Source organism: Vombatus ursinus, unplaced genomic scaffold, assembly GCF_900497805.2.
Source record: "Vombatus ursinus unplaced genomic scaffold, bare-nosed wombat genome assembly UNPS02014789.1, whole genome shotgun sequence".
NCBI classification, from domain to species: Eukaryota; Metazoa; Chordata; class Mammalia; order Diprotodontia; family Vombatidae; genus Vombatus; species Vombatus ursinus.
The window spans coordinates 20,537,077-20,563,544 of NW_020954567.1; the positions used below are offsets into that span (position 1 = coordinate 20,537,077).

Genomic DNA, 26,468 nt, shown 5'->3' on the forward strand with positions numbered 1-26,468 from the left:
GCTTCCCACTGGGGGTAAGGAGGGAGGGAACAGGAAGGCGGGGAGCAGTGAAAAGAAGGGTGTTGACAGAAGAAAGACTTGGTATTTTCAGCTACTCAGAACTTTTTGAAAAATACTGAATTAAAAATTGCAAGGGGGAAAAAACACTCATTTTACAGAGCTCAAATGTGCATGGTAGAAATGGAATCTTTTTAATTAGCAAGTTCAGCTTTGACTTTGATTAAAACTATGAAGTAATTCTTCACTTATGAAACCACTAGAGTGACAGGACATCCTCGAATACATTCTGGTGAACCTTTAGCTCATAATTAATTTTAGAAAATGAGGTACTGAATAAGGGTCCTATAAATAATTTGCAGAAAGTTAAAATGTACTTTCCAGGTCACAAGTTTGGCATGTATGCAATGTCCAAGAACAAACAGTCTTAGGTATCACACTTCTAAGCACAAAAGACAGAAGGTGGTCGTTTAAAACTCAATTCAAATAAACATTTTTAAGTGCCTTTTTGTGCAATGGATGATGCTAGGCAGTAGAGCTATAAAGGCTAAAATGGAAAACGCTTTTCTCAATCCTTGTACTTCTTGAGCTCTCTGCATCCTTTGATAATTGTTGCTCAATCTCTCCGCTGGAAATTTCTCCAGGTTTCTATGATCCTTCTCTCTTCTGTCTGACCATTCCTCCTTCTGAGTCTGCTTTACTGGATCTTCTCCCCGGTTAAATATGTTACCTGTGGGTGTCCCCCAAGGCCCTCTGCTGGCCCTCTTTTCTTTTCTCTCTAAACTATTTCACTTGGTGACCTCATGCGTTCAATTATTGCCATGGAAATGATTTTCAGGTCTATTTATCCTGCCCTAATCTCTTTCCTGATGTCCAGTCAGTCAACGGGCACTTATTAAGCACTTATTATGTGTGAGATCGGCAGCCTCGAGGCCAGAGATTCCCCACCCCAGTGCCAGACACTGCGCTAAGGGAGAAGAACACAAGGGAAGGCAAAAACAACCCTTATCCTCAAGGTGTTCACATTCCAAGAGTGACAACATGTGAACTGTATACAAATGAAATATATATGTGGTAAATTAGAGCTATACAAAGAGCCAAGTCACTAGCACTAACGGAGACTTAGAGAGGCTTAAGACTGTGAGATTTTAGGTGAGACCTGAAGGAGGCAAAGACAAAGATTCCAGGCATGAGGGGACAGTCAGGGCAAATGCATGGAATGGGTGAGCAACTGCAAGAAGGCCAGTGTCACTAAGGGTATAGGGAGGACTGCGATGGAATGCTATTGTATTGTAAGAAATGATGTGAAGGATGCTTTCAGAGAACCCTGGCTAGACTTATATAAACTGATGCAAAGTGAAATGAACAGAAACAGGAGAACACTGTACATGGTAACAGCAATATTGTACAATGATCCATAGAGAATGACTTATTCTCAGCAATACGATGATCCAAGACAATTTTGAAGGACTTAAGATGGAAAATGTTACCTATCTCCAGAGAAAGAACTGATAGAATCTGAATGCAGATTAAAGCATACTTTTAAGACTTTATTTTTCTCGTGGCTTTTTTTTTTCGGTCTGTGTTTTCTTTCATAAAAAGACTAATACGGAAATAGGTTTTATGACTCCACATGTATAACCTATATGTATATGTATAGCCTGCTTCCTTAAGAAGTAGGGAGAGAATTTGGAACTAAACATTTTTTAAAAAAGTTGAAAACTGTTTTTACATGTAATTGGGAGAAAATATTAAATAAATAAGTATTTTTTAGAAGAGGATATGGAGGTGTGTCAAATATAAGAAGACTGGAAAGGTAGGAAGGGGTCAGGTTATGAAGGGCTTTCAAAGTCAAACAGAATTTTACATTTGATCCAGGAAGTAAAAAAGAGTCACTGGAGTTGACTGAATTGGGGTAGGGTGGAGGGGCGAGGGGGTAAGGGGAAGAGACATAGTAAGAACTTTGTTTTAGAAAGATCAGTCTGATAGCTGAGTAGACAATGGACTGCAGTAAGCAGAGACTTGAGGCAGGGATACCAGATTATTGCAGTAACCTACCACAAGGTAATGAGGGCCTATACCAGAGTGGTGTCACAGAAGAGAGACATTGCAAAAGCAAAATCAAAAGGACATGACAACAGATTGGATATGGGGTGGTGAGAAAAAGGGAGGAATTGAGTATGATACCTAGATTGTAAGCCTGGGTCACAGTGAGAACGGTGGTACCCACAATAGTAATAAGGAAGGCAGGGAAAGGAGAGGGTTAAGGAATTGGGAGGTGGGAAGGAGTGAGAAGACTAGTTCAATTTTGAACATTGTTGAGTTTGAGGTATCCAATATGGAGATTCAAGACTGAGGGTCAGGAGAGAGGTATGGGATGGATAAATAGATCTGAGAATCAATTAAATCCATAGAAGCTAATGAGATCACTAAGTGAAATAGTTAAAAAGGAAAAGAAAGGAGAAGGTGGAGCCAAGATGGCGGAGAAAAGGCAGTGAGTTGCTGGAGTTCTCCCTAAAACCCCTGTGAACACCTTTAAATAATGCCACAAAATAATTTCTGGAGCAGCAGAACCCACAAAAGGATGGAGTGAAATAAGACAATTTAGAACGTTGGCAGGAAAGGTCTGTCGCACTGCGGGGAGAATGGAGCACAGTCCAGAATAGGCTGTGCCAGCACGGACTGGGCCCCAGCAAACCAGGAGCAGGCCGTGGAAGCCAATGAATAAGCAGTAGCAGGGTCTGCTTCTGGAGCTCTTGGCCCACAGACAGTAAGGGGGCTGAACAACTGATCAGAAGGAGAGTACAGGGGCATCTCTTTGCCGGCATGGGAACAGGCCTCTGTTCTTTTGCCCTCACTCAGATCTGGGCTGAAGTCCTGGGTGGTGATCCTAGAGCAAGGAAGAGTGCTAGCATACCACAGCTTGTGGCTGAAGTGGAGCAGGGACCCTCGTTACAGTTCTAGGGCAGAAAAGAGTGCTTGTGGTCATTCACAGACCACGGCACAAGCCAAAAAAGTAGAAACACACCTCTCCTTAGATCATACCACCTTGGAAGAACTGAAAACTTACAGGTCCCTAGAAGTATCTCTGAAAACAGCTGCACAAAACCCCTGAAGCTTGATACAGTGTGCCCTCCACCCTGGAAGTAGAGCCCCACTTCAAAAAAGAGTTAAAAGTCAAGAAATAGACTGGAAAAATGAGCAAACGACAGAAAAAAATTTGGACCATAGAAAGTTACTATGGTGACAAGGAAAATCGAAATACACACTCAGAAGAAAACAAAGTCAAAGCTCCAACATCCAAAGCCTCTAAGAAAAATACAAATTGGTCTCAGGCCATGGAAGGGCTCAAAAAAGATTTTGAAAATCAAGTAAGAGAGGTACAAGAAAAATTGGGAAGAGAAATGAGAGTGATGCAAGAAAAATCATGAAAAAAGAGGTCAACAGCTTGGTAAGGAGACACACACACACACACACAAATACTGAAATAACACCTTAAAAAACAAAATAGGTCAAATGGCTCAAAAAAGACAATGAGGAGAAGAATGTCTTGAAAAGCAGAATTGGCCAAATTGAAAAAGAGACACAAAAATTCGCTAAAGAAAAAAAAAACTCCTTAAAAAGCAGAATTGGCCAAATGGAAAAGGAGGTACTGAAGAAAATAATTCCTTGAAAATTAGAATTGAACAAATGGAAGGTAATGACTTTATAAGAAATCAAGAAACAATAAAACAAAACCAAAACAATGGAAAAAAAAAAGAAGACAACATGAAGTATCTCACTGGAAAAACAACTGACCTGGAAAACAGATCCAGGACAGATAATTTAAAAATTATTGGACTACCTGATAGCCATGATCAAAAAAAGAGCCTGGACATCATCTTTCAAGAAATTATCAAGGAAAACTGCCCTGATATTCTAGAACCAGAGGGTAAAATAGAAATTGAAAAAATCCACCAACCACCTCCTGAAAGAGATCCCCAAGATGAAAACTCCCAGGAATATTATAGCCAAATTCCAGAGCTCCCAGGTCAAGGAGAGAATATTGCAAGCAGCCAGAAAGAAACAATTCAAGTATCATGAAGCTGTCACAGTCAGGATAACACAAGATTTAGCAGCTTCTACACTGAAGGAGGGCTTGGAATATGATATTCCAGAGGGCAAAGGAGTTAGGATTATAACCAACAATCACCTACTTAGCAAAACTGAGTATAATCTTCAGAGGAAAAATGACTTTCAAATACAAGACTCAAGAGAAGCATAAAAAGCTAAACAGGAAAGGGAAATCATAAGGGACTTAATAAGGTCAAACTGTTTACATTCCTAAATGGGAAGATGATACTTGTAACTCATAAAAACTTTCTTGTTATTAGGGCAGTTAGAAGTATATATAGACAGAGGGCGCAGGTGTGAGTTGAACATGCAGGGATGATATCTAAAAAAATTAAATTAAGGGATGAGAAAGAGGAATGCATTGGGAGAAAGGGAAAAGGAGGGATAGAATGGGGTAAATTATCTCACATAAAAGAGGCAAGAAAAAAATTTACAGTGGAAGGGAAAGTGGGAGAGTTGTGGGGAAGTGAATGAATCTTACTCTCATCAGAACTGGCAAAAAGAGGGAATAATATACACACTCAATTGGGTATAGAAATCTATCTTACCCTACAAGAAAGCAGGAGTGGGGGGCAGCTAGGTGGTGCAGTGGATAGAGCACCAGCCTTGGAGTCAGGAGGACCTGAGTTCAAATCCAGCCTCAGACACATAATACTTTCTAGCAGTGTGACTTTGGTCAAGTCACTTAACCTTAATTGCCTCACTAAAAAAAAAAAAGTAGGAGTGGAAGAAGATGAGAGAAAAGGGGAGGGGGTGATAGAAGGGAGGGTACATGGAAGAAGGTGGAAGTCAGAAGCAAAATATTTCTGAGGATGGACAAGGTGAAAAGAGAGAGAGAATAGAATGAATGGGGGGGTTAGGATGGAGGGAAATACATTTAGCAATTGTAACTGTGAAGAAATTTTGAAGCAAGTTTCTCTGGTAAAGGCCTCATTTCTCAAATATATAGAGAACTGAGTCAAATTTATAAAAATAGGATAAATGATATGAATAGTTTTCAGATGAAGTAATCAAAGCAATCCATAGCCATATGAGAAAGTGCTCTAAAGTGCTACTGATTGGAGGAATACAAATTGAAACAATTCTGAGGCACTATATGGCTAATAGGATTGGCTAATAGGATAGCAAAGGAGAATGACAAATGTTGGAGGGGATGTGGGGAAAAATGAGACATTAATGCACTATTGGGGGAGTTGTGAACTGATTCAACATTCTGTGGAGCAATTTGGAGATATGCCCAAAGGGCTATAAAACCATGCATGCCCTTTGACCTAGCAGTGCCACTACTAGGTCTATATCCAAAAAGAGATAAAAAACAAAGGAGAAAAGGACCTGTACATACAGAAATATTTATAGCAGCTCCTTTCTGGTGGCAAGGAGTTGGAAATTGGGGGGATGCCCATCAGTTGGGGAATGGCTGAACAAATTATGCTATGTGAATTTGATGGAATGCTATTGTGCTATAAGAAATGATGAGCAGGATGCTCTCAGAAAAACCTGGAAAGACTTACATGGGCTGATGTAAAGTGAAATGTACTGTATACAAAGTAATAGCAATATTGTAAGATGATCAGCTGTGAATGACTTAGCTATTCTCAGCAAGACAGTGATACAAGACAACTCTGAAGGACTTATGAGAAAAATACTATCCATCCCCAGAGAAAGAACTGATAGTGTCTAAATACAGGTAGAAGCATATTTTTTTCAACTGTCTTTCTTTTTCTTGAGGTTTTTTTTTGGTCTATGTTTCTTTTACAACATGACTAATGTGGAAATATGTTTTGTATGACTACACATGTATAATCTATACTGAATTACTTGCCTTCTCAATGACGGGAGTAGGGAAGGAGGAAGAGAGAATTTGGAACTCAAAATTTTAAAAAAAAAATGCTAAAAAAATTTTTTTTACATGTAATTGGGGGAAAAATAAAACAATAAGAATTTTTTTTAAAAAGTAAAAAAAGGGGGCAGCTAGGTGGTACAGTGGATAGAGCACATGCCCTGGATTCAGGAGGACCTGAGTTCAAATCCAGCCTCAGATACACAACACTTACTAGCTGTGTGGCCCTGGGCAAGTAACTTAACCCCATTGCCTATCCAAAAATAAAAAAAAAAAAACAAAAAAAAAAAGAAAAAAGTAAGATAAAGAAAGAAATAGAAGAAAACATGCTTCAATCTGTACTAAGTCCATCAGTTCTCTTATATGGAGATGGTCCTTTGGGCCTTGTGTAGATCAGAGTTACTAAGTCTTTCACAGATGATTGTTGTTTCAATACTTCTATTACTGCATACATTGTTCTCCTGGTTCTGCTCATTTCACTCTTTATCAGTTCATACAAGTCTCAGGTTTTTCTGAAACCATCCCCTTCATCATTTCTTATGGCACAATAGTATTGTATCATGTCCATACACCATAACTTGTTCAGCCATTTCTCAAATGATGGGTACTCCCTCAGTTTCCAATTCTTTGCCACCACAAAAAGGGCTGATATAAATATGTGTGGGTCCTTTTCCTTTTTCTTTGATCTCTTTGGGGTATTGACCTAGTAGCATTATCTCTTAGTCAAAAGGTATACTCAATTAAATAGCTTTGGGGGGACAGTTCCAAATTATAGCAAGTATTCTTAATGTTTTTTGTGACATGAACCCTTTTGGCAGACTGATGAAACCTGTGGCTGCTAGGTGGCTCTGTGGATAGAGCACTGGGCCTGAAGTTAGGAAGTCCTGAGTTTAAAATTTAGGTGATGTACAAGGAAAACTTAACAATAAAAAAAACTGGTGCTTGGTGTCTGAGAGAAGATTATTACAAAGGTTCAAGTGAGAAGTGAGGAGGGTCTGAACTAAGCTGGTCACTATGTTAGTGAAGGGAAGAGGTTGCAAGAGATGGAGAGGGGGGGAAAAAGAGGAAGAAAGGGAGATATTCTTAAAGCTCAATTCTGAGACTGCCTCTCCCTTGCTTAAGAATCTCCAATGGCTTTTAATTGCCTCTAGGATAAAATACAAATTCCTCTGACACGTAAAAGCCTTTTGCAATACAGTTCCCACCCCCTCCCCCCTTTACACACACACCTTACACATTGCTTTTTATTTACTCAGTGTTTCTCACACACACCATTCCATCTCCCATCACCACACCTTTTCACGCAATGCTCCCATGACTGGAAGGCACTCTCTTCTCATCTTGAATTTAAAGACTCTCTCACTTTCATCAAAGGTCAGCTCAAGTATCACTTCCAGCATGAGGCCTTTCCTGGCAATTGCTAATGATTTCCCTATCCCACTTGCCTCCCTCAGAAATTACTCTGGATATATTCTGAATTTACCCTCATGGTTCACGTTGTTTTCTCTCAATAGCATGCAGACTCTCTGAGGACAAGGACTGTTTTGCCCTTGCTTTCCTGTTTCTGGCACCTAGCACACTCTGCCCAGTGGACAGCAGGAGCTTTACAGATACCTGCTGAATGCAGGAGACAATCTCACTGAAGGGGCTTCTGGCCAGGTGCCTCTAGGTAGCCATCAGTCTCTAAATATCTAAAATTAAGGGGTTGGACCAGATCATCTGTGAGGTCCCCTCCAACTCTGTATCTATGTATACGCATATTATAAAGGATCAACTATTTTTTCTAATGGTATTTTTTTAAATGCTGAAATTAGATGAACATTTATTGGCTCTTGAATATTTTAAGTTTTCCATTAGCTCCATTTTAGCAACAGCTGTTCCCAAGCAAAAGATTTAATGTAAACAAAATATCTCTTAACATTATCTGCAATGAAACTGCCAGTCACTGCTTACCTTGGAGAATGGCTTCTTTCCTCATCCAACCTTTTTTCCCAAAAGTGGGATTATTTCTCAATACTCACACTGCCTGCTCCTCCAGCTCCCCACCAATGCGTTGTGACATGTTCTTCAGCACCCCAATGCTGCCAGAGACCAGCTCCAACTGCTCGTCCTGCTGTTCCACAATCAACTAGGGCCAAACAAACAGTTAAGCCAATTACAACCTATCTTACCTAGTCCCAAGCCCAGCCCTCTAGAAGCTGCTATCTGCTCTGCCAACCTCAGAAGCAAAGACCAGATATCAAGGGCTCAAATCTCTCTCCCCCAGGAACGCATGACTTAAACAGCTGGACTGTTAAGCTACCGGTATCATCTGCTTATCCCTATGTGAGTACAAATCAGCAGGGCCTCAATGAAAAAGACCTTCATCAGTGGGCTGAAGCAAAATATGAGTCTAGCTGTAGAGTTTAAATATTACCCAAGAGGACAATATGAAGGATCACTAAAGCACAGGGGCTTTGGGGAAGAAGAGGCCCCCCTGTTCGAAGAATGTACTTAATCAATGCTAGAATGAGGGGAATATTGCAGAGCAAATGCCAGATTCTAGCAGCTGTGTGTGGTCACAAGGGCAAACAAAGCATTTCCCCTTTTCTTCAGGGACAAACTATTGGTGCCACCACACCTACAAATTGCAACAACACCCCCAGCTACTAGTCTAATTTGTTTTTCCATTTTAAAACAATAATCTTTCCATATTTGTCTTTTATCAGTTTAATGGCTATCAATAAAAAAATCAAGTATCTCAAGTGGTTAAGCCAACTCATTAACTACAACTAATAAAGCCCCATAACACATGTGTGCATAAAACACAAATTAAGAAATAATCTTTCAAATGTAAGTGTAATCCAAACCTGACTTACTCGCAATCAAATTTTTCTAAGCATGCAACTGCACTGAAAAAAGCAAGAAAATGGATATGGTGAGCAGAGCTTTCCTTCTATTCCTTTTCTCTTCCCTCTCTTCCCACCCCCTTAAAAGATCTATCATTTGAATACACAATGGTACCAATGGATAGCTTTTCAATAAAGAAACAAGAACTCAATTTTTCTAAGAGTGCCTTTGTCTAAATGAACAAACAGGCGAGTAGCTGAGTGGGGGTTATGAAGGAGGTTTTCTTTTTAAATACACAGCCTTGTCTCTTATTTCTGGTCTGGCCTGCTTTTCAAAAGAGTTATAAGCAATCCCAGTCCTCTTGAAACAGAGGAGCACACTAAAAGAGGCCTTACACCCTTCAATTACAATTATACATCAAGAAAACAGTGCCATTAACCACACGAAAAGAGCTAGTCACAGGTTCACATGCCACTAAGAGAGCAAACATGGTGGCTATTAATTAGAGGAAGCTAAGTGGGATTCTGTCATTCTTCATTCTTCCTTTTTCTCAATTAATCTGGAGCCTCTTTGGCCACATACCTGTTGCTGGGCCTGCTGCTCCTCAATGAAGTGGGCATTAGCACGCTGCAGCTCTCCATCTAGACGGCCATACTTATCTGTTCCAGCACTCCAACTCTGACCACCACTTTCTCCTAGCAATGCCTAGGCAAACAAGGTCAAGAGGATTCAAAACAGAACAGAAAAATTGTATGTCTCCAAGCTGTTAAAGTATCATGGTGCTCTAGAAATCATCCTGAACGAAATACTTTCAGTTCTCTTCTGCAATAGGCCTGCTGCCAATATAAGAATTTTTTTCAGATTTTTTTTTTTACTTATTTAATCAGCATAGTTTCTACCTCCTTTCCCTTCCCACCAAACCAACCGCCTGAGGACACAAGAAAAACAAAACCCTTTACAACATGCAGAATCATTCAAAACAAATTTCCACAATAGTCATGTCCAAAAAATATTTGTCGCACTCTATATTCTGAGTCTTTCCCTTCTATGTCAGGACATAGGCAGCTGTTTCATCATCAGTCTTCTGAAATCCTGGTTGGTTACTCCACTGAGACTTCATTTGTATACCGTAACTTGTTCATCCATTCTCCAATTTACATGTACTCCCTGAGATTTCCACACTTCGCTCCCCACAAAAGAAGTTATAAATATTTTTGTACGTGCTTACTTTGTTTTGCTTAGAGCTAATCCTTCCCTAATTACTCTAATTCTCCCTCCCCACTTCTTCCTCTTTCCTCCTATCTGCTTGCTAAGTGAAACGAATCTTTGTAATCAGAGGGGTGTGTGTGTGTGTGTGCGTGTGCGTGTTGCTCCTTCTTCTGAACACTCAGCCACCCCCCTCAACCTTTTCCCTGTTTGTATAGATAACTACTCATGCACCCCTAACTATATGAGAAAATTTTCTTATTCTTCCATTCCCTTTTTCCCTTCTCCCCTAGCGTATTGCTCTTCTCCTCTGTTTCTATTCCTTTCTTAAGATCATCAAGACACAACAAAACCACTTCCAGGATAATTCCTTCTATGAACCCTAATGATGATAGGGTTCAGAGGGGTACATAGATCATCTCCCCATATTTGAATGTAAGCAGTTTATCCTTGATTAGTCCTTTATTAATATTATATTATTATTCATTAGCATTTTCTTTTTCAACGCTTTTCTTCATTGCTGTGTTTGAATTTTAAAGTGTCTCTGAAGCAGTGGTCTTTTCATCAGGAATCCTTGGAAGTCTTCTATTTCATTAAAGAGCCACCCCCCCCCCCCCTTAATATCACACTCAGTTTTGTTGGTTAAGTCACTCTCGGTTGTTAGCCCATATTCTTTACCTTCTGGAATACTGTATTCCAAGTTTGCTGCTTTATAGTGGTAGCTGCTAAATCATGTGTGATTCTTATTCTGGCTGCTTGGTCCTTGAATTCTTCCCTTCTGGCTTTGTGTAGATTTTTTTTTTCTTTGACCTGGAAGCTCTGGATTTTGGCTGTGATGTTCCCTCGAGTTTTCATTTGCAGGTTTCTTGTAGGAGGTGACTGGTAGATTCTACTTCCATTTTACCTTCTGAATCTAAGAGATATGGGAAGTTTTCTTTTAAGATTTCTTGAAATAAGACGACCTAGAGTTCATGTAGTCTTAGTTGTTGTTCAGTTGTTTTTTAGTCATGTCTGACTCTTCATGACTCTGGTGTTTTCTTGGAAAAGATACTGGAGTGATTTGTCATTTCTTTCTCCAATTCCTTTTACAGATGAGGAAACTGAGGCAAACAGGGTTAGTGACTTGCCCAGGGTCACAAGTTAGCATCTGAGGCCAGATTTGAACTCAGGAAAAGGAATCTTCCTGACTACAGGTCTGACACTCTACCCACTGCTCTCCTAGCTGCCTTCACTTAGTCTAGTGATGCTTAATTTTTTTTTCCTTGACCTGTTTTCCAGGTCATTTGTTTTTGCTATTAGAGACACTATATTTTCTCAGCCTTTTGATTTAGTTTCAATATTTCTTGATGCTTCATGAAATCATAGCTTCTATTTGGCCCATCCGAATTTTCAGGGAGTTTGCTGCCTGGAAAAGTAACTCTTGTTACTGTTAATTCTTTTCCAATTCTTTCTTCCATAGCTCTCTTTCTTCTCAATTTTTTTCCTAAAGCACTTTCATTCCATTTACAAAAACTATCTCTCTCTCTCTGTCTCTCTTATTTAACTCTTGCTTCATCTCTTCTAAGAATTCTACTGTGTCTTCAGGTCCAAGATGTGTTTTTCTCTGAGGCACTGTCTGTAGATGTTTTGGAGTCATTCTTTTCTGCGTTTGTGTCTTGAGCATCCCTGCCACCAACAACAGCTCATTATGGTAGGTTCCTTTTTGTGTTTGCTCATTCTTGACTTTAGATTTGATGTTAGGGCTGGGCTCTGCCACACTTCTGGAGGGATGGCCCATGCTGGTCTTGTTGCTGTTTTCTTGGGTTATTGAGTGTTATATTATTCTAGGATCTCAGGGACAGGCTTGGATTTAAAAGTCATCAATACTCCCAAAAAGGTCTGATTGAAGGCAAAGTCTGATTGCTACTCCCTTGGTCTGAGCCCTGCAAGTTCCTGACCTGGGTAAAGCTCTGCTGGTTCACAGTGGAAGAACTATGGGCTACCCTTTGGTCTGAGTTTCCTGCCCTGGTTATTTCTCTGAAGGTTGGGCCAGATGCTGGAGGTGAGACCCTGCTCTGAGCCACAACAATGCTGCTGCTGACTTCTAGACTTACTTTCTCGGTACACCGCCTAGAGCCTTCCTACTGGGGAAAGCTACTGCTTTAACAGGCCCCCTTCTTATTCAATCCAGGCCTGGATAGTGGGCAGCAAAGCTGCCACTTGGTACTTGTCTCCACAGCAGTGCACTGGTCTGGGCCTGGGGGTGCCCCAGTAGGAGTCCAGGACCTCCTTTTGTGGAGGTGTGCAACCTCTCCCCAAGTGGCAGGATGCTCCTCAGGCCATGTGCTAATGCCGTGATTGTCCTCAGTGTCTGCAGACGTTTTTGTCTTGTCTCCCTCTGCCAACCTGGGCCAGGCAAAGCACTCACTGTGACTTTTTCCAGCTTTCTCCATCAGTATTCAGTCTGCTGTATTTTATAGCTCTGAAGGAGTTGTGGATGGGAGCTAACTCAGCTTTCTTCTACTCTGTCATCTTGGCCCTGACCCCTTCTGGGCATCATCCACTGTTAAAATGCAAATGCCTGTTCAGTTCAGAGGACAACTGTCCATTTAGGAACATCTATCAATAGTTTCAACCATGACCAGACTAGTATGGGAAGTCACCAGAATGTTTGTTTTCAGTTGTTACCAGAATTTCTTTTTGAGATACAAAAACGTAATCTCATAACACTACCACTAGGCACATCAGAACTAGGCATGGAAGGTATAAAACAAGGGACTAATACAGCTATGTATGAATGGCTGAACTTACAGTAAAATTTGACAATTGTGGGTCCCTTCTCTCCAGGCAAGTGCTTATACTGGGATCCCTACAGAATGGAAATCCCTTGCCTATCACAGGGAATCAGTTCCATAAACACTTGATATCAAGTGAAATTATTATGGGATGGGGACACTGATTTCATAGGAGCAATGTTAAAACAGCCAATCATCCAAACAATGATGCTGGAACACAATTTTGCCAAATTATAGTGCATTTCAGTCAGTATAAAATTATGGTTTGGGACAAGATTACACAAAGTACACCACATGCAAGCCAAGGTTGGATAGCTGACCCTGGGCATTTCTCACCAATGTTAGATGAAGTTATTTATTACGGTACCTGGAGGATTCAAGCACCTTGATTATGGACTAACAGGGCAGCACTGTAGTCATTAGGGCCTGGGGCACTTGAACAGCTTAGCTTTAAAGAGGGATTAAGGCCACCACAATTCAAATGGAGCCTGTTCATTATGGATGGACTCTTCCATGTCTTCTTAGAACTGTTCTATATGTGCTAGCTCATTTCGTAATAGGGAAGAGGAAGATTCAGAAGATGGCATAATCGATCAGCCCATTCTAATAACATAGCCACTGAATCTTCTGATTAGCCGGTTTTTTCTGGAAGGATACTGATAAAGCCTTGACTGAATTAATCAAGGAAGGTAGGCAGTAATATAAGCAGGTACTTAACTCCATAATATACCAGTGGTGGCCCAAAAAGTTACTTAATACAAAGCACATTTAAATCTAATCACTGGGAAAACCCTTTGATCTAAAGCTAAGGCACATTACTAGGTCTCTTCCAAACTTCTGTGGGAACTCACCAACTCATGACTCTAAAAAAACGCAGAATCACAAGTACTGTTAAAGTAGGCCCAGATCAGATACATCTGCAAGAGGTTGCAATTTTGGACCAGTTCTGTCTGGAGGACCTGATTTTCTGCAATAAGTACTTCATTATTCCACACATATGCTGAAATTTTCGAGGAGAATTTTGGAGCCAAGTCCATATTTGTTGATTAGCAGAGAGAATTAGTAAGATATAGGTTGGAAAAGTATAATGTCCAAGCCAAATGGACAGTCAGGCGGCCAGAATTCATGGAGGCTAATAACTAGGAGAGTTTTGGTATCAAGGGCCTGAAGTTCAAGGAAAGCTAAGGATACAGGGGAAACTAGGCAAGAGTTCCACAGTACCAAGTTCCAAGTTCCTGGTCATAAGGAAGGGCCACAACCTAAGAGGGCTCTGAGCATGGCAGGGCTATCAAGTAATCTATCTGATAATCAAATAATCTTTTTCCTGGACAGGAAACTCATTAAAAGAACAACAAAAAGAACAAAAGTTGAACCTAAGTTGAATCTGCCCATTTCTTTTCAAATAATTCCTTTTACTAGGATGTAAGGAACTTTTAAGATAAAAAGTCTGATTGAAAGGGGTTGAAGGGTTACAGTGCTTAGGAACCAGCTTCCACATGGCTGGGGGTGGGAAGGAGGAGATAGGGATTGTAGATAGGACTGTTGGGTCTCTGGTGGGTGGAGGACTCATGCTCTCTGATGACGGGGGTCTTTTGGGATTCATTCTAGTTTTTTCATGACATCACTTGGATGGGGTATGTAATCATTACTAGTAATTAATTCTTCAGTGTGAATTAATTTGTCAGATTATATGAATGTGATAGCTCTCAGGACAAATTTTTATAGGAAATAGAATGAAAAAAATAGATCCATGGTAAGGTAGGCCTTGAAAGGGGTACCAAAACCAGGGAAGAGCCCTTGATTACAGCCACTTGAGGGGTGAAGATGAAAATGGAAAAAGAGAGAGGAGGTAGAAAAAAAGCACACTGATGACAGGGCAAGGACTAAAGGTACTTACCAATATTTTTAGAACCAACCTTGGCCCCACACTTTTCTCTCAAAGTTGACAGAAAAAGAGAACCAGATGCCTTAACAAACTGTCAATGAATGCTAAGAAAGGTAACTTACATACACACCATTTTATTTACCTTTTGTTTTCTAGGGACAGCTTATCTTTTTAAATTAATATTTTCCAAATTAATTTTATTTATCAACTATTTAACAAGTTGATTTTCTCTCCCCTCCCCCCCACCATTGGAAAAGGAAAAGAAAAACAAAACGCTTGGAACAAATACACATTATCAGGTAAAATATAGTCCTGCACTGATCAGGTCTCAAAAACATGGAGAGACAGTTTATCTTTTTAAAAATATGTAATGTTATTCTTTTTCAATTCCCTGAAGCAAGACTACAGAGCTACAAGCTTTTGATGGCTCAGAGATGAGCTAAAGAAAATACACCCTGTACAATGGTGAAGATTCAGATTTTTCCCTATTGCTCTAAAAGCTAACAATAACTCCTTTAATGAATACCAAAACCTTGTAAAAAAAAAAGTTACTGAATTAAGGCAAAACTTAAATAAAATAAAATTATGAGGATATATATGTGGCCTACCACCATCACAACTGTTTCAGGTATTGTTATTCAACTTCCTCTAAAATGAGACTGAAATGAAAAACAAAATGAAAGAGGAACTCCAAAAATAGCCTAGCTATGGCTATTCACTGGCTTCAAGAGCTGCTCCAGAGTTTAAGGGAAAAACTGGGGCATGTTAAGGTAGAGAGGAAGAATAATAACTATCTTGAAAAATAGATTTTTGGACTGCAAAACAAATGAATTAAATTAAAAATTTAAATGACTGTTCTGAAAAGGTTAACATCTCCTCTCACTAAGGTATAATATTAGCTTTTTCAAAATAGAAGGAACCTACAAGTTCTTACGAACTATAGTACGAGTAACCTATAAGTTACAATTTTGCAAGGATTTGATACCTAACTCTATTACATAAACTAGGCTAATGAGCCAATTTGACTCAAATAACCCTTTTGAGAATCAAGAAGCTGCCATAAGGACTATTTTACTTTGAAATAACCTTTTATGATAGATTTATGGCAAGTCATTTAAATCAAATGATATCTTGTCACTAATATTTGTAGTTCCTGGTCCTAGGCAAAATAAAGTATTACCTAAAATTTATAGAAATAAAAACAGTATAATTAATGGGATAGCAGTAACAGAATATAACCCTGCCCCAAAAAATTAACCCCAAAGTACACCTCTCATATACTGAAAGAATATGAAAGGGCACCATATTCTTGCTGGAGTTAGAAAAAGGTTCTCCCTTCTATATACCAAAACATTTACTTTAGTTTAACTTTTCATTTGTATTAATATCTTTTGCTTTTTCATCTTCTTCATTTAAGAATTTGCCACCCTACCTCACCCACCTCATACCTCCCATTCCACCTAGCAAGTGGGGTGGAAAGTGTGTGTATACACGTGTCACATATGACAACAAAAAAATAACGTGTGTGTGGTTTTGTTACAACAAAAAGTGTGTGTATATGTGTGTGGGGGGGGGTTGGGAAGCAGTTCAGCAAACTAACATGTTGCCTGAATCCCCCCATTTTTCCAAGGAGTGGATGAGAAGTACAAAATGCCTATTTTATTATGGTGCTTAATGGGGAAGACCATTTCATTTAACACAAGTATATCAAAACCTCATAAAATTTTTAATAGCAAAATATAAGGGAAAAGTCTGATTGTAAAACTTTCAGCGAATTCTAGGAGTTACTACATTATTAGTTTGCACATATTCATCTACTCTCAGAAAACATTAAAAGCTGCATTAAGTCAGCAGGTACTGACTTAGAATACCTAAATTTCACCTACCTTGGGCTACTTTTGGATATGACATATAATCTTTTTCTTACCTGTCTATTTTTTCTTTCAGCTAATGCCTGAACGGATGAACTTGACATCTGGTCCTTCATTTCCTGTGTAGTGAACAGGATATAAAAAGGGGACAAAAAAAGAAAAATTTATTAGCTCCAACTAAAAATTATGGTCCAATATCTAGGTCATTCACAATTTTTTTCACCAATAGAAGAAGCCTACTTGCCTTTCAAAACAAAAAATATGAATATACCTAGCTTTTAAACTACTGCTTTATAAATACATGGAGAAAGCAATTCCTTAAAAAGAGAGAACTTGGTTAAGAAGTTTAAAAAATTATCACATCTTGCTATCTGGACAACCTTTACAAATAAAATATATGCTGAAAACACATTAAGTATGACATTTGCCACTAAGAATATCCAAAGCTGTGTACTAATTGTGGAAGCATAAGTCACTTTACTGTTAAATCAACTTTATGTAGCTGGCTCTTAGAGCCATTTTACAAAGACTTAGTACCTCTCCTCTCCAGAGTGGGGAATGGGGTGATTTTCTATGCAGCAGAGTTAATACACCATTCAAACATAGGCAAAGTCTACCTACCTAAAATATTAAAATATTTTTTCTTTGTACATATTTGTTCCCCTTCTCAGAATTCTTCGATGGCTCCCTATTGCTTTTAGGCTCCCTACTGCCTCTGAATCCCTCACCTAGGGATTCAAATCTTCCCAATATGGCTTCCACCATACCTTTCTAGTCTGGTTGAATTTTATTCTTTTTTATGCCCTGATTTAGTCAAATTAGCCTACTGGCTGCACCCCACACATGACATTCCACTTTCAGTCTACATGCTTTCACACAAATGGTCCCACATATCTAGAATACGCTGCCTTCTTACCTTTGCCTCACAAGAGTCCCTAGCTTCCTTTAAAGCTCAGCTACCAAGTCTTTGTTTCACCAAAATATGAAGGTTGGAATTAAAAACAATGTCACCACATATTCTAAAACCAACATGTCTTTTTTGGATCTATGTGAAAAATTTCAGCTTTGATCTACAATCATTTATCTCTCTCTCTTTTTTTTAACTACAAAGTTTACAACTAACAATAAAGAAATTGTCAACCCCAACAGAAAATGTGATTTCCTCTGCCCAAAAGAATAACAAACACATTGATAAATGATACTGGGGTTTACACCATGATGATCTACTATAACTGTTAAGATATACTAGTACAAGTAAGTCACCATTAAGATAAATACTTTGCATTGCCTGACTGGTAACACCCAGTGTTTATAAGGCCCAAACTTAAAAAGTCTTTTGTATAATTACAATGCAGCATACCTTGACAAAATAATTCCTGGGTTAACCCAAGGTTTTCCAGCAGTAACACTAAATCTCTCTATGAGATAGACATGCTTAGAGTCAGACAATATCACAGCTGGAGAGGGTCCCAGAGATGAGCAAGCACAGCCCCCTCTCATTTATACAGATGAGGACAATGAGACTCACAGAGCTTCAAAGACTTTCCCAACATCACAGGGCTAGTTATGGCAAAGCCAGGAAAGTCAAGACCTAAGCTGCTTGACTCCTAGCCCTGACATCTTTCTACTACACACCACACTGCAAAACCTTTCCTTACCAACTTAAACAAGTCACTGACAAATAGGTAAAGGTGATATTTCTATTATCAACATGCATAATTCCACATGTCAGATCTTTGAGAAATTGTGGAATCACAGAATATGAAAGTGAAAAAGGCCTTAGTGACTATCTAAACTAATTCCATCAATTTTATAAATGAGAAAACTGAAAGACAGCAGCAAAGTGACTTGCCCCAAGTCACACGGGTTGTAAGTGAAGAGCTAGTACTTTTGTTTCCAAAGGTGCTGCTCTATACCATGCTGCCTCCTTATGAATGACATCCACAAATCTGAATTGGACAGAAGCCTCAAAAATGTTAATGACACGCTACAAAAAATAATACAATTTAGTATTACATTTGCATGAAATTTAGATCTCGGTTCACATGAGGATGCTAATATTTTGAAATTCTGATTTGAGTAAAAAGACCTTTTCCTTTGAAATAATGTAAAGATAAGGTTTTTCCTAAAGGCAGGCAGGAAGTCAGAAAATAAATATTTCTAATTATAACACCAAATTGACTTTAGACAATCAAATTTACCTATAAATCCTGACTTGTCTATTCAACTACCACATAAAATAGTTAAGATTAGCTTTGTGTAGCCATGGATTTTCTCAGAGATGTGCCACTGAAATAGTAACTCCTATACAAAAGTATGCCTTGCATTAAGACAATGTAATATAATCAAATTCATAACAAAAAACTGGGATTATCTGCTTTATGAAGGGTTGTTTTGATTACTGAAAAACATTAAATAAGTTAATAGAATTTTAGAATTGAAAAGTATCTTTAGTCTTTAAATCCCCCCCACACCCCGTTTTACAGATGAAGACACCAAGGCTCCAAGGAGTGATTTAGCTGGCCTTAAGTTATACCATAACAAAATAGGGACTATATGCTCTACCTCTTGACTCTTAGTTCAATCTTCTTTCTACCTATACTCCATTTGAAAAAGAATATGACTTATTTCATTTCAGGAATGTAGGACCAACTTATTGTAAAGCCAACTATACCACTATTCTGAATATTTAAAATTTTAGCAATAATCATCACTATAAGTTGACAGTAAAAGGAGAACCTATTCACCATTTAAATTGCATGGTTCTGACCATTTTCCACCAAAAAAGTCAACTGTCAGCTGCTTGCCCAGAATGACTATGTCACATTCAGAAGCCCTGAAATGATCCTAAATTATTTTCAAGGGAAAGCTTTCTAGAACATATTTAATCATAGTTTTTCCCCTAACAAGTTGTGTAAACTACTATAGCTTTACTTTAAATATGAAAGCATATGGCTAGTAATCACTGGACCATTTAAAAATAATATTTACCATTAGGTCCTTCAGTGTTACCCAAATTAGGAAGTATGGACTAAACAATTCTGTTGGTTCATTGTTTTACTCTCCCTATTGACTACTGTACTAAAATAACTGCTCCCTAAATGATGACCTGTAGTTGCAAATGCAAATGACATCAACATGGATTCCTAAAAGTAATTTAGCCAGAGGAAAAAGCTGCCATTAAAAAAGAATACCAGTTAGTCTTCAACAATACTAAAGCGATTTTTCACTCAACCCAGAAAACAACTGTGGTTTCCACAATCCACATTTCCATTGTTCTGGAAAGCAGGAGACACAAAAGAGAAAGGAAAGAAAAAGATTCCTTTAAAGAAGATTTTCCATAGCTAGCAGATAGATCATTAGCTATAGTCTTTTCTCTGGTCCATGAGACAAATCTGACTACACCAAAAACAGATGCCTTTCTGCAAAGAAATATATTTGGAAAACTGGCATTTGTTAAGTAATCTGGTTCAAAAAGAAAGGTGATCTCAGATCTAGAACTATTAGCTTTTGTCAAAGAGAAAGGTATTCAAGATATTACCTGTTTCCAACACAAAAGAACAAGATCGTGTTCCTTACCCTGACAACTTGCCGTGTGCTTGTAATGAAGGCTTTTCTTACACCCAGTTCAGTTGCATCAAGGTTGAATTTTCGAGGATTTGCTTCAACTATGCGTAGGTCAGCAGTCAAGATAAAGTAACTTAACTGTCATCAAAACTCCACACAAACTCAACATCTTATTTAACGTAAGTAATCTCTCATGTGAATAGTAATATAAATTCAGTGGAATTAAGCTCAAATTTCTTGAAATATAATCAATCTTTAACAGTGATTTTTAAACTTTTCATGTCCACAACCCAAGTAAGAATTCCTAAACCCCTTAAAAAAGAGGAGAGCGCTTAGAAAGCTCATTTCATGACTAAAATGGAAAGTGATGGTACAGAATTTGGCTAAAAGTGGTTGGTCTCCAAGGCCTCTGTTTGGTATTCCAAGAGCCTCTAAATTTAAGAAACAATGAATCTAGAACATAAAAAAAATCTGAGAAATAGGAGAAGACATATATGAAGTGTTACAGACTAAACAGCAGAACCAAAGGAACAACATATACCTTCTACAACAATGTAAATAAAGTCAACAATGCGAGTCAACAAAATTCTGGTCAAACAAATAAGTCGATGTTGGCACAATGTCAAAATTAAAGGCCACATCCTTTGCATGAACAATTTTTAAAACCAGCTTTGCAAAGGAATGGACACTGTAGGAGCACTTGCTGGGAAGTATATGTTGAGTCAAATTTTTTAAATGAGGATGTCAAGATACTATAGCCTCCTACTGACGAAATAAGCATCAAAATTACCTGTGGCATCTTTTAACATTATGTAATTTGGCCAAATAGCCACCTGTTACATTAAATAGGTAGAAGATAGAAATTAAGGTGATTTTTAGTTTCTTTCATTCCCTTCTTCAAATATGTATCTTCTTTACTCCCTCATTCACTCTCTATTACTAAACTTTTCACTTTGGTCTAGATGTCCAGAGCTAATTGATTCTCCAACTTAGCACTGCTTTTGATTTCACTGCCTAGCTTGGCCCCTTTGAGCTGCCATTACAAGCAATGATCTCATTGGCATCCTGGTATCCCAGCATCCCTTGGCTTCTGAATTTTCATTCTACCCACCTTACCAAAAGCAAATACTAGCTAACTCCACCACCTAATTTTTCTCCTAAGCTTTGCTAGAAAAAAAGTGAATCAACTGTGTGGAATGGGTTCCATACATTAACTGGGTTCACATAGCTGAACCAAATTTTCTCATCATTTTCCTTACCTATAAAGTAGAGATAATGTTTGTACTACTCCACATCACAGAGCAGGAAGGAAAGTGTTATCTAGATGTAGCCCCTTCTTAAACTCTATATGGGTATCACAACTGCTTAGCAACTGTTTTATTTAACCTTTGCTTACTCCTAACAACCGTTCAAATCTTTTCTACACCCAAGCTCCCAATCTTACCTCTACTCTCTCCAACTTTAAAAAATAAGCTAAATTTTTAGTGATTTTTGTCCCCTTTTCCTTAGCAAGTGATCTTGCCTTATCATTTACTGAGATTAAAACCATCTTAAAATAGGCACCCTCAATTTCTCTCTTCTCTACCTTTCAAATCTATCATCAAATGTCCTTCCTTCCAAGAACTCATTTACCTCTGCCTTTGGAACTCTGATCCATCAATTAGAATTTATAACTCACATTTTTAATTTCTTACTCTGCTTCCCTTGAGGCTACAAATATGCTAGTGGAGGGGAACAGAATAAGAAGAAACCGAAGCTATTACCCATTTCTATTATTTCCTTTCTGTCTACCACTCACTCCCCCTAAAGAGCTTCTACTTTTACCATTCATTCTGTGTTCTACTGAAATTGCCCTCTAAAAGATCACCAATGACTTCCTAATCCCTAAATTTAATTACCTTTTCCAGGTCGTTATAAATCAGTCAATAAAGATTTATTTTGTTGTTGCTGTTCAGTCATAGCCTACTCTTCATGACCCCATGGACCACAGCACACCAGGCCCTTCTATCCTCCACTATCTCTTGAAGTCTGTCCAAGTTCATGTTCGCTGTTTCCATGACACTCTCTATCCATCTCATTCTCTGCCATCCTCTTCTTCTTTTGTATTCAGTCTTTTCCAACATCAGAGTCTTTTCCAATGAGTCTTGTCTTTGCTGTCCAAGGGACTCTCAAAAGTCTTCTCCAGCACCACAATTTGAAAGCACCGATTCTGCAGAGCTCAGCTTATCTTATAGTCCAACTCTCAAAAGTACACATTGCTACTGGAAAAACCATAGCTTTGATTATACGGACTTTTGCTGGCAAGGTAAGGTCTTGGCTTTTCAGTATACTGTCCAGATTTCCCATAGCTTTCCTTCTAAGGGGCAAGTGTCTTTTAATTTCATGACTGTAGTCACCACCTGCAGTTATCTTTGAGCCCAAGAATATAAAATCTGACACAGCTTCCACTTCTCCCTCTATTTGCCAGGAAGAGATGGGATCAGTTGCCAAGATCTTAGTTCTTTTGACGTTAAGCTTCAAGCCAGCTTTTACACTCTCCTTTTTCACCCTCATTAAGAGGCGTCTTAATTCCTCTTCATTTTCTGGATTACAGTGGTATCATCTTCTCATCTGAGATTGTTGATATTTTTCCCGGCAACATTTATTAAGCATTTACTATGTGCCAAGCCTTGTGCTAAGGGCTAAGTATACGAAGAAAAGCAAAAACATGTCCCCTGCCCTCAAGGAGCCCACATTCAAATGGGGGAGAGATCACAAACACAACTATGTCCATACAAGATATAAACAGTATAAATAGGAAGTAGTCTCAAAGGAAAGGCACTAATAGTGGTGGGAACCAGGAAAGTTCTCTTTCAGAAGGTGGTATTTGAACTGAGTCTTGAAGGATGCCTGGGAAGCCAGGAGGTAAAGATGAGGAGGAAAAGCATTCTAGGCAGAGAGAGGACAACCAGCGAAAACGTAGAGTCCAGAGATGGAATACTGTGCTTAAGGAACAGCAAAAAGGCCAGTGTTACTAAGTGGTAGAGTATGAACTGGGAGTAAAATGTAAGACTGGAAAGGTGGCAATGGGCCAGGTTGTGAAAGGCTGTGAAAAGCAAATAAAAGACTATTTGATCCTGAAGGTAACAGGAGGCCACTGGAGTTTACTGAGTAGAGGAGTAATACTCTCATACTTGCACTTTAGGAAAATCCCTTTGGCAGAGGAGTGAAAGACTAAATAGAGTGGGAAGGGACTTGAGGCAGGGAGGTTAATCAGAAAAGTACTGCAAACAGTCCAGGTGTAAGGTGATGAGGGCATGCACCATGATGGGGACTATGTTCATGGAGAAAAAGGGATGTACCCTTTCTAAGCCATGCCACTATTGCCTACCACCCCCTCTCTTCTTGATTCTTTCTCCTTCTTTGGCATGTATGATGCTTCACTATAGTGACTCTTCTCCTGTAGGAGACTACATCTTCTCACTTTCTTTTCTGGGTCTTTTCCTCCCCTACTCCTAAGTATAGACATTCTCCAAAGATTTCTCCTCAAATGTCTTCTCTCTTTACCCTTTACCCTTTACCCTTTTATAATCTCATCCCTTCCTGTGGCTTTAATCGTTTTCTCTCTTTAAATGCCTTAAAACTCAACAATGTCCAAAAATTCAGCCCTGTGTTTGCAGCTGCAGCTTCCCATCTCACCCAGTTTGGCTGCTTCTGCCTCAACATTACCCAAATTAGCTCCTCTTCTCTCTTCTCCCTGTGCTTTCCCCAAACCAGTTCTTCCTCCTGACTATTCTACTGAGGAAGGTGGTTAATGGCACCACCATTCATTCTAGAAGGCACCACGCTTGAAGTCTTGGCACTGTTCATATGCCTTCACTTTCCTACATACCATCAGTCACCAAATCTAGCCAATTCTACCTAAGCTAAAGTCTCTTGAATCTGTCTTCTTTCTACTCCAAATAACAGCACCCTAGTTTATGCAGTTTCTTTACCTCTCACCTATACTATTCTGAGAGTCTGTCTTTCCACCTACAGTTATTCCAGCTTTCAATATAAAAGAGTCAGATAAATATTCCTAAAGGGCAGTTCTGTTCACACTACTCTCCTGGTCAAAAACCCTCAAAGCATGCTAGGATTGCCACTGATATTACTGTTATAAGAAATGAATGGGGAGTATTTATTGTAAAAATTGGTTAAGGGCATAGGATTTAAAGCAGACATCATCTGTATTTTTAAATCATTGTACTGCCAAACCATATGCTATGTTATTTTAAAAAGTTAAATGTAGGGGCAGTTAGGTGGCCCAGTGGATAGAGCACTGGCCCTGAAATCAGGAGTACCTGAGTTCAAATCTGGCCTCAGACACATAACACTTACTAGCTGTGTGACCCTGGGCAAGTCACTTAACCCCAATTGCCTAAAAAAAAAAAAGAAAAAAGAAAAAAAAGTTAAATGTATTAGTTGTCACAGAGTAATACGGGATTTCTCTCCCTAGTGGATTTTGTTCATAGTAATAGATGGAAAATGAAGAGGAAAATAAAGGAAAATGAAGAATTATTTTTGGATTGTTTAACTGTGATGAGTTCTTCATTTACAGTAAATGAATGTGACTACTACTAACTACTTAGCTCACCTGTCAATCATTTTTGATTGTACTATGATCCAAAGCAACAGTAAATCATGGGAAGCGGAAGGAAATCACATTACATACTTAAGAAAATGATTAGAGAAAGATTTATGTATTGGCAAATCACTAGTAAAAGATATTAAAGGATATTGATAGTTTCATCCAGATCTTCTAGGTCCCATTCTATGCTGCGCAAGTTATTTCTGAGCTCATTGGTGGTCCAATCAACTTCTTCTCTTGTTGCTGCAGAAGGATCCTGGAGGAGTTCTGTCCATCTTTGGAATAATCCTTGAGCAGTATTGACTGCTTTCTGCACCTCCCTACAAAACAAGAAGAAGAGATAAAAGAATGAAACAGACAACGCAAATGTGAAAAAAGGCCTACTCTTTTTCTATTAAAATGAGATAATTTTTTTTTAAGACAATTGGGGTTAAGTGACTTGCCCAGGGTCACACAGCTAGTAAGTGTCAAGTGTTTGGTCTGAGGCCGGATTTGAACTCAGGTCCTCTTGACTTCAGGGCCGGTGCTCTATCCACTGCGCCACCTAGCTACCCCATGAGACAAAAATTTTAAATGGTCACCCTCACATCCAAAAGCATTTTTGAGGCTCCACAGAAAGGATTTCTTATTGACTGATATTAAATTTGATCCCTTAGTGCTAAAAAATAAAATTATCATATGCAAATTATCATCTTCAAATGGAAGATGACACTGTGCTTCTATAACTCTATCAAGCCTCAAACACTACATAGTTCACTTAGTAAGATTCACTGCCACACAAAAAGAGATCATTGTAACATTTCAATTTAATTCAAAAAGCATTTATTAAGAGCCTATTACGTGCCAAGCACCATGCGAGGCACTGGTGATACAAAGGCAAAGATGAAATAGCTTTCACCCTTAAGGAACTTATATTCTATTGGAAGGAAAAATATATACAAAAAAAATTAAATACAGTCTGCTAAGTGGCCCAGACCCGAGTTAAAATCCTGCCTTATATACTTACTTAGCTGTGTGATTATGGGCGAGTTATTCAACCTTTCTCAGCCTTAGTTTCTTCATCTGTAAAATGGGAATAATGAAAGCAAATGGGGATAATAATAGCACCTACCTTAATGAACAACAGAATCACTAGCTATTGTTATTGTTGCTGTTATTCTGGAGGAGAAGGCACTTGTAAGGCACTCAAGCTGAGTTTCGAAGGAAGCTAGTAATCACATGAGGTAAATGTGAGTAGAGGAGGGGGGTACATCCCAAGAACGGGGGACAGTCTATACAAAGACACAGAGCTAGAAGATGAAATATCCTATAAGGGAGCAGTGTGAGTTCGCCTAGAAAATAACACGTGAAGGAGAGTAACATGCAGTAAGTCTGGAAAGGTAGGCTGGAGCTAGACGATGGAGGGCTTCAAATGACAGAAGAATTTGTATTTTATCCTAGACAAAAGAGAAACAACTCCACCTCCATGAGAAGGGGAATGAGGTAGCCAGAGTCAAAGGCTGATTGCAGAGGGGAGAGATCTGAAGGAGAGAAGGCTATATTAGGAAATTACTGTAATAATCCAAGTGGTGATGAGTAGAGAGAAGGTGATCAATAAAAGAGATGACATGTGGGCAAAATAAACAAAAATTAACAACTGAGTCAATGTAAGAAGTACTGGAAAGGAAAGAGTTAAGGAAGAATGAGTGAAAAAAAAAAAGGCACTTACAAAGTGACAGGCTAACAGTCCCTAACCTTGAGGGGATTACATTCTAAGGGGGAAAAGGGGGGGGGGGGG

At 38.8% G+C, this 26,468-nt stretch overlaps 1 protein-coding gene across 1 annotated transcript in view; it reads right to left on the reverse strand.

Moving 5' to 3' along the window:
* STX6 (syntaxin 6) overlaps nucleotides 1-26,468 on the reverse strand; it is a 54,895-nt gene that overhangs the window by 9,707 nt on the left and 18,720 nt on the right. Inside the window, exons 2-6 of the mRNA XM_027868386.1 lie at nucleotides 24,842-25,011; nucleotides 20,095-20,189; nucleotides 16,572-16,634; nucleotides 9,362-9,484; nucleotides 7,972-8,078 (exon numbers count right to left, since the gene is read on the reverse strand). Of these exons, the coding sequence (XP_027724187.1) occupies nucleotides 7,972-8,078; nucleotides 9,362-9,484; nucleotides 16,572-16,634; nucleotides 20,095-20,189; nucleotides 24,842-25,011 (558 nt within the window). The remainder of the gene's footprint in view (nucleotides 1-7,971; nucleotides 8,079-9,361; nucleotides 9,485-16,571; nucleotides 16,635-20,094; nucleotides 20,190-24,841; nucleotides 25,012-26,468) is intronic.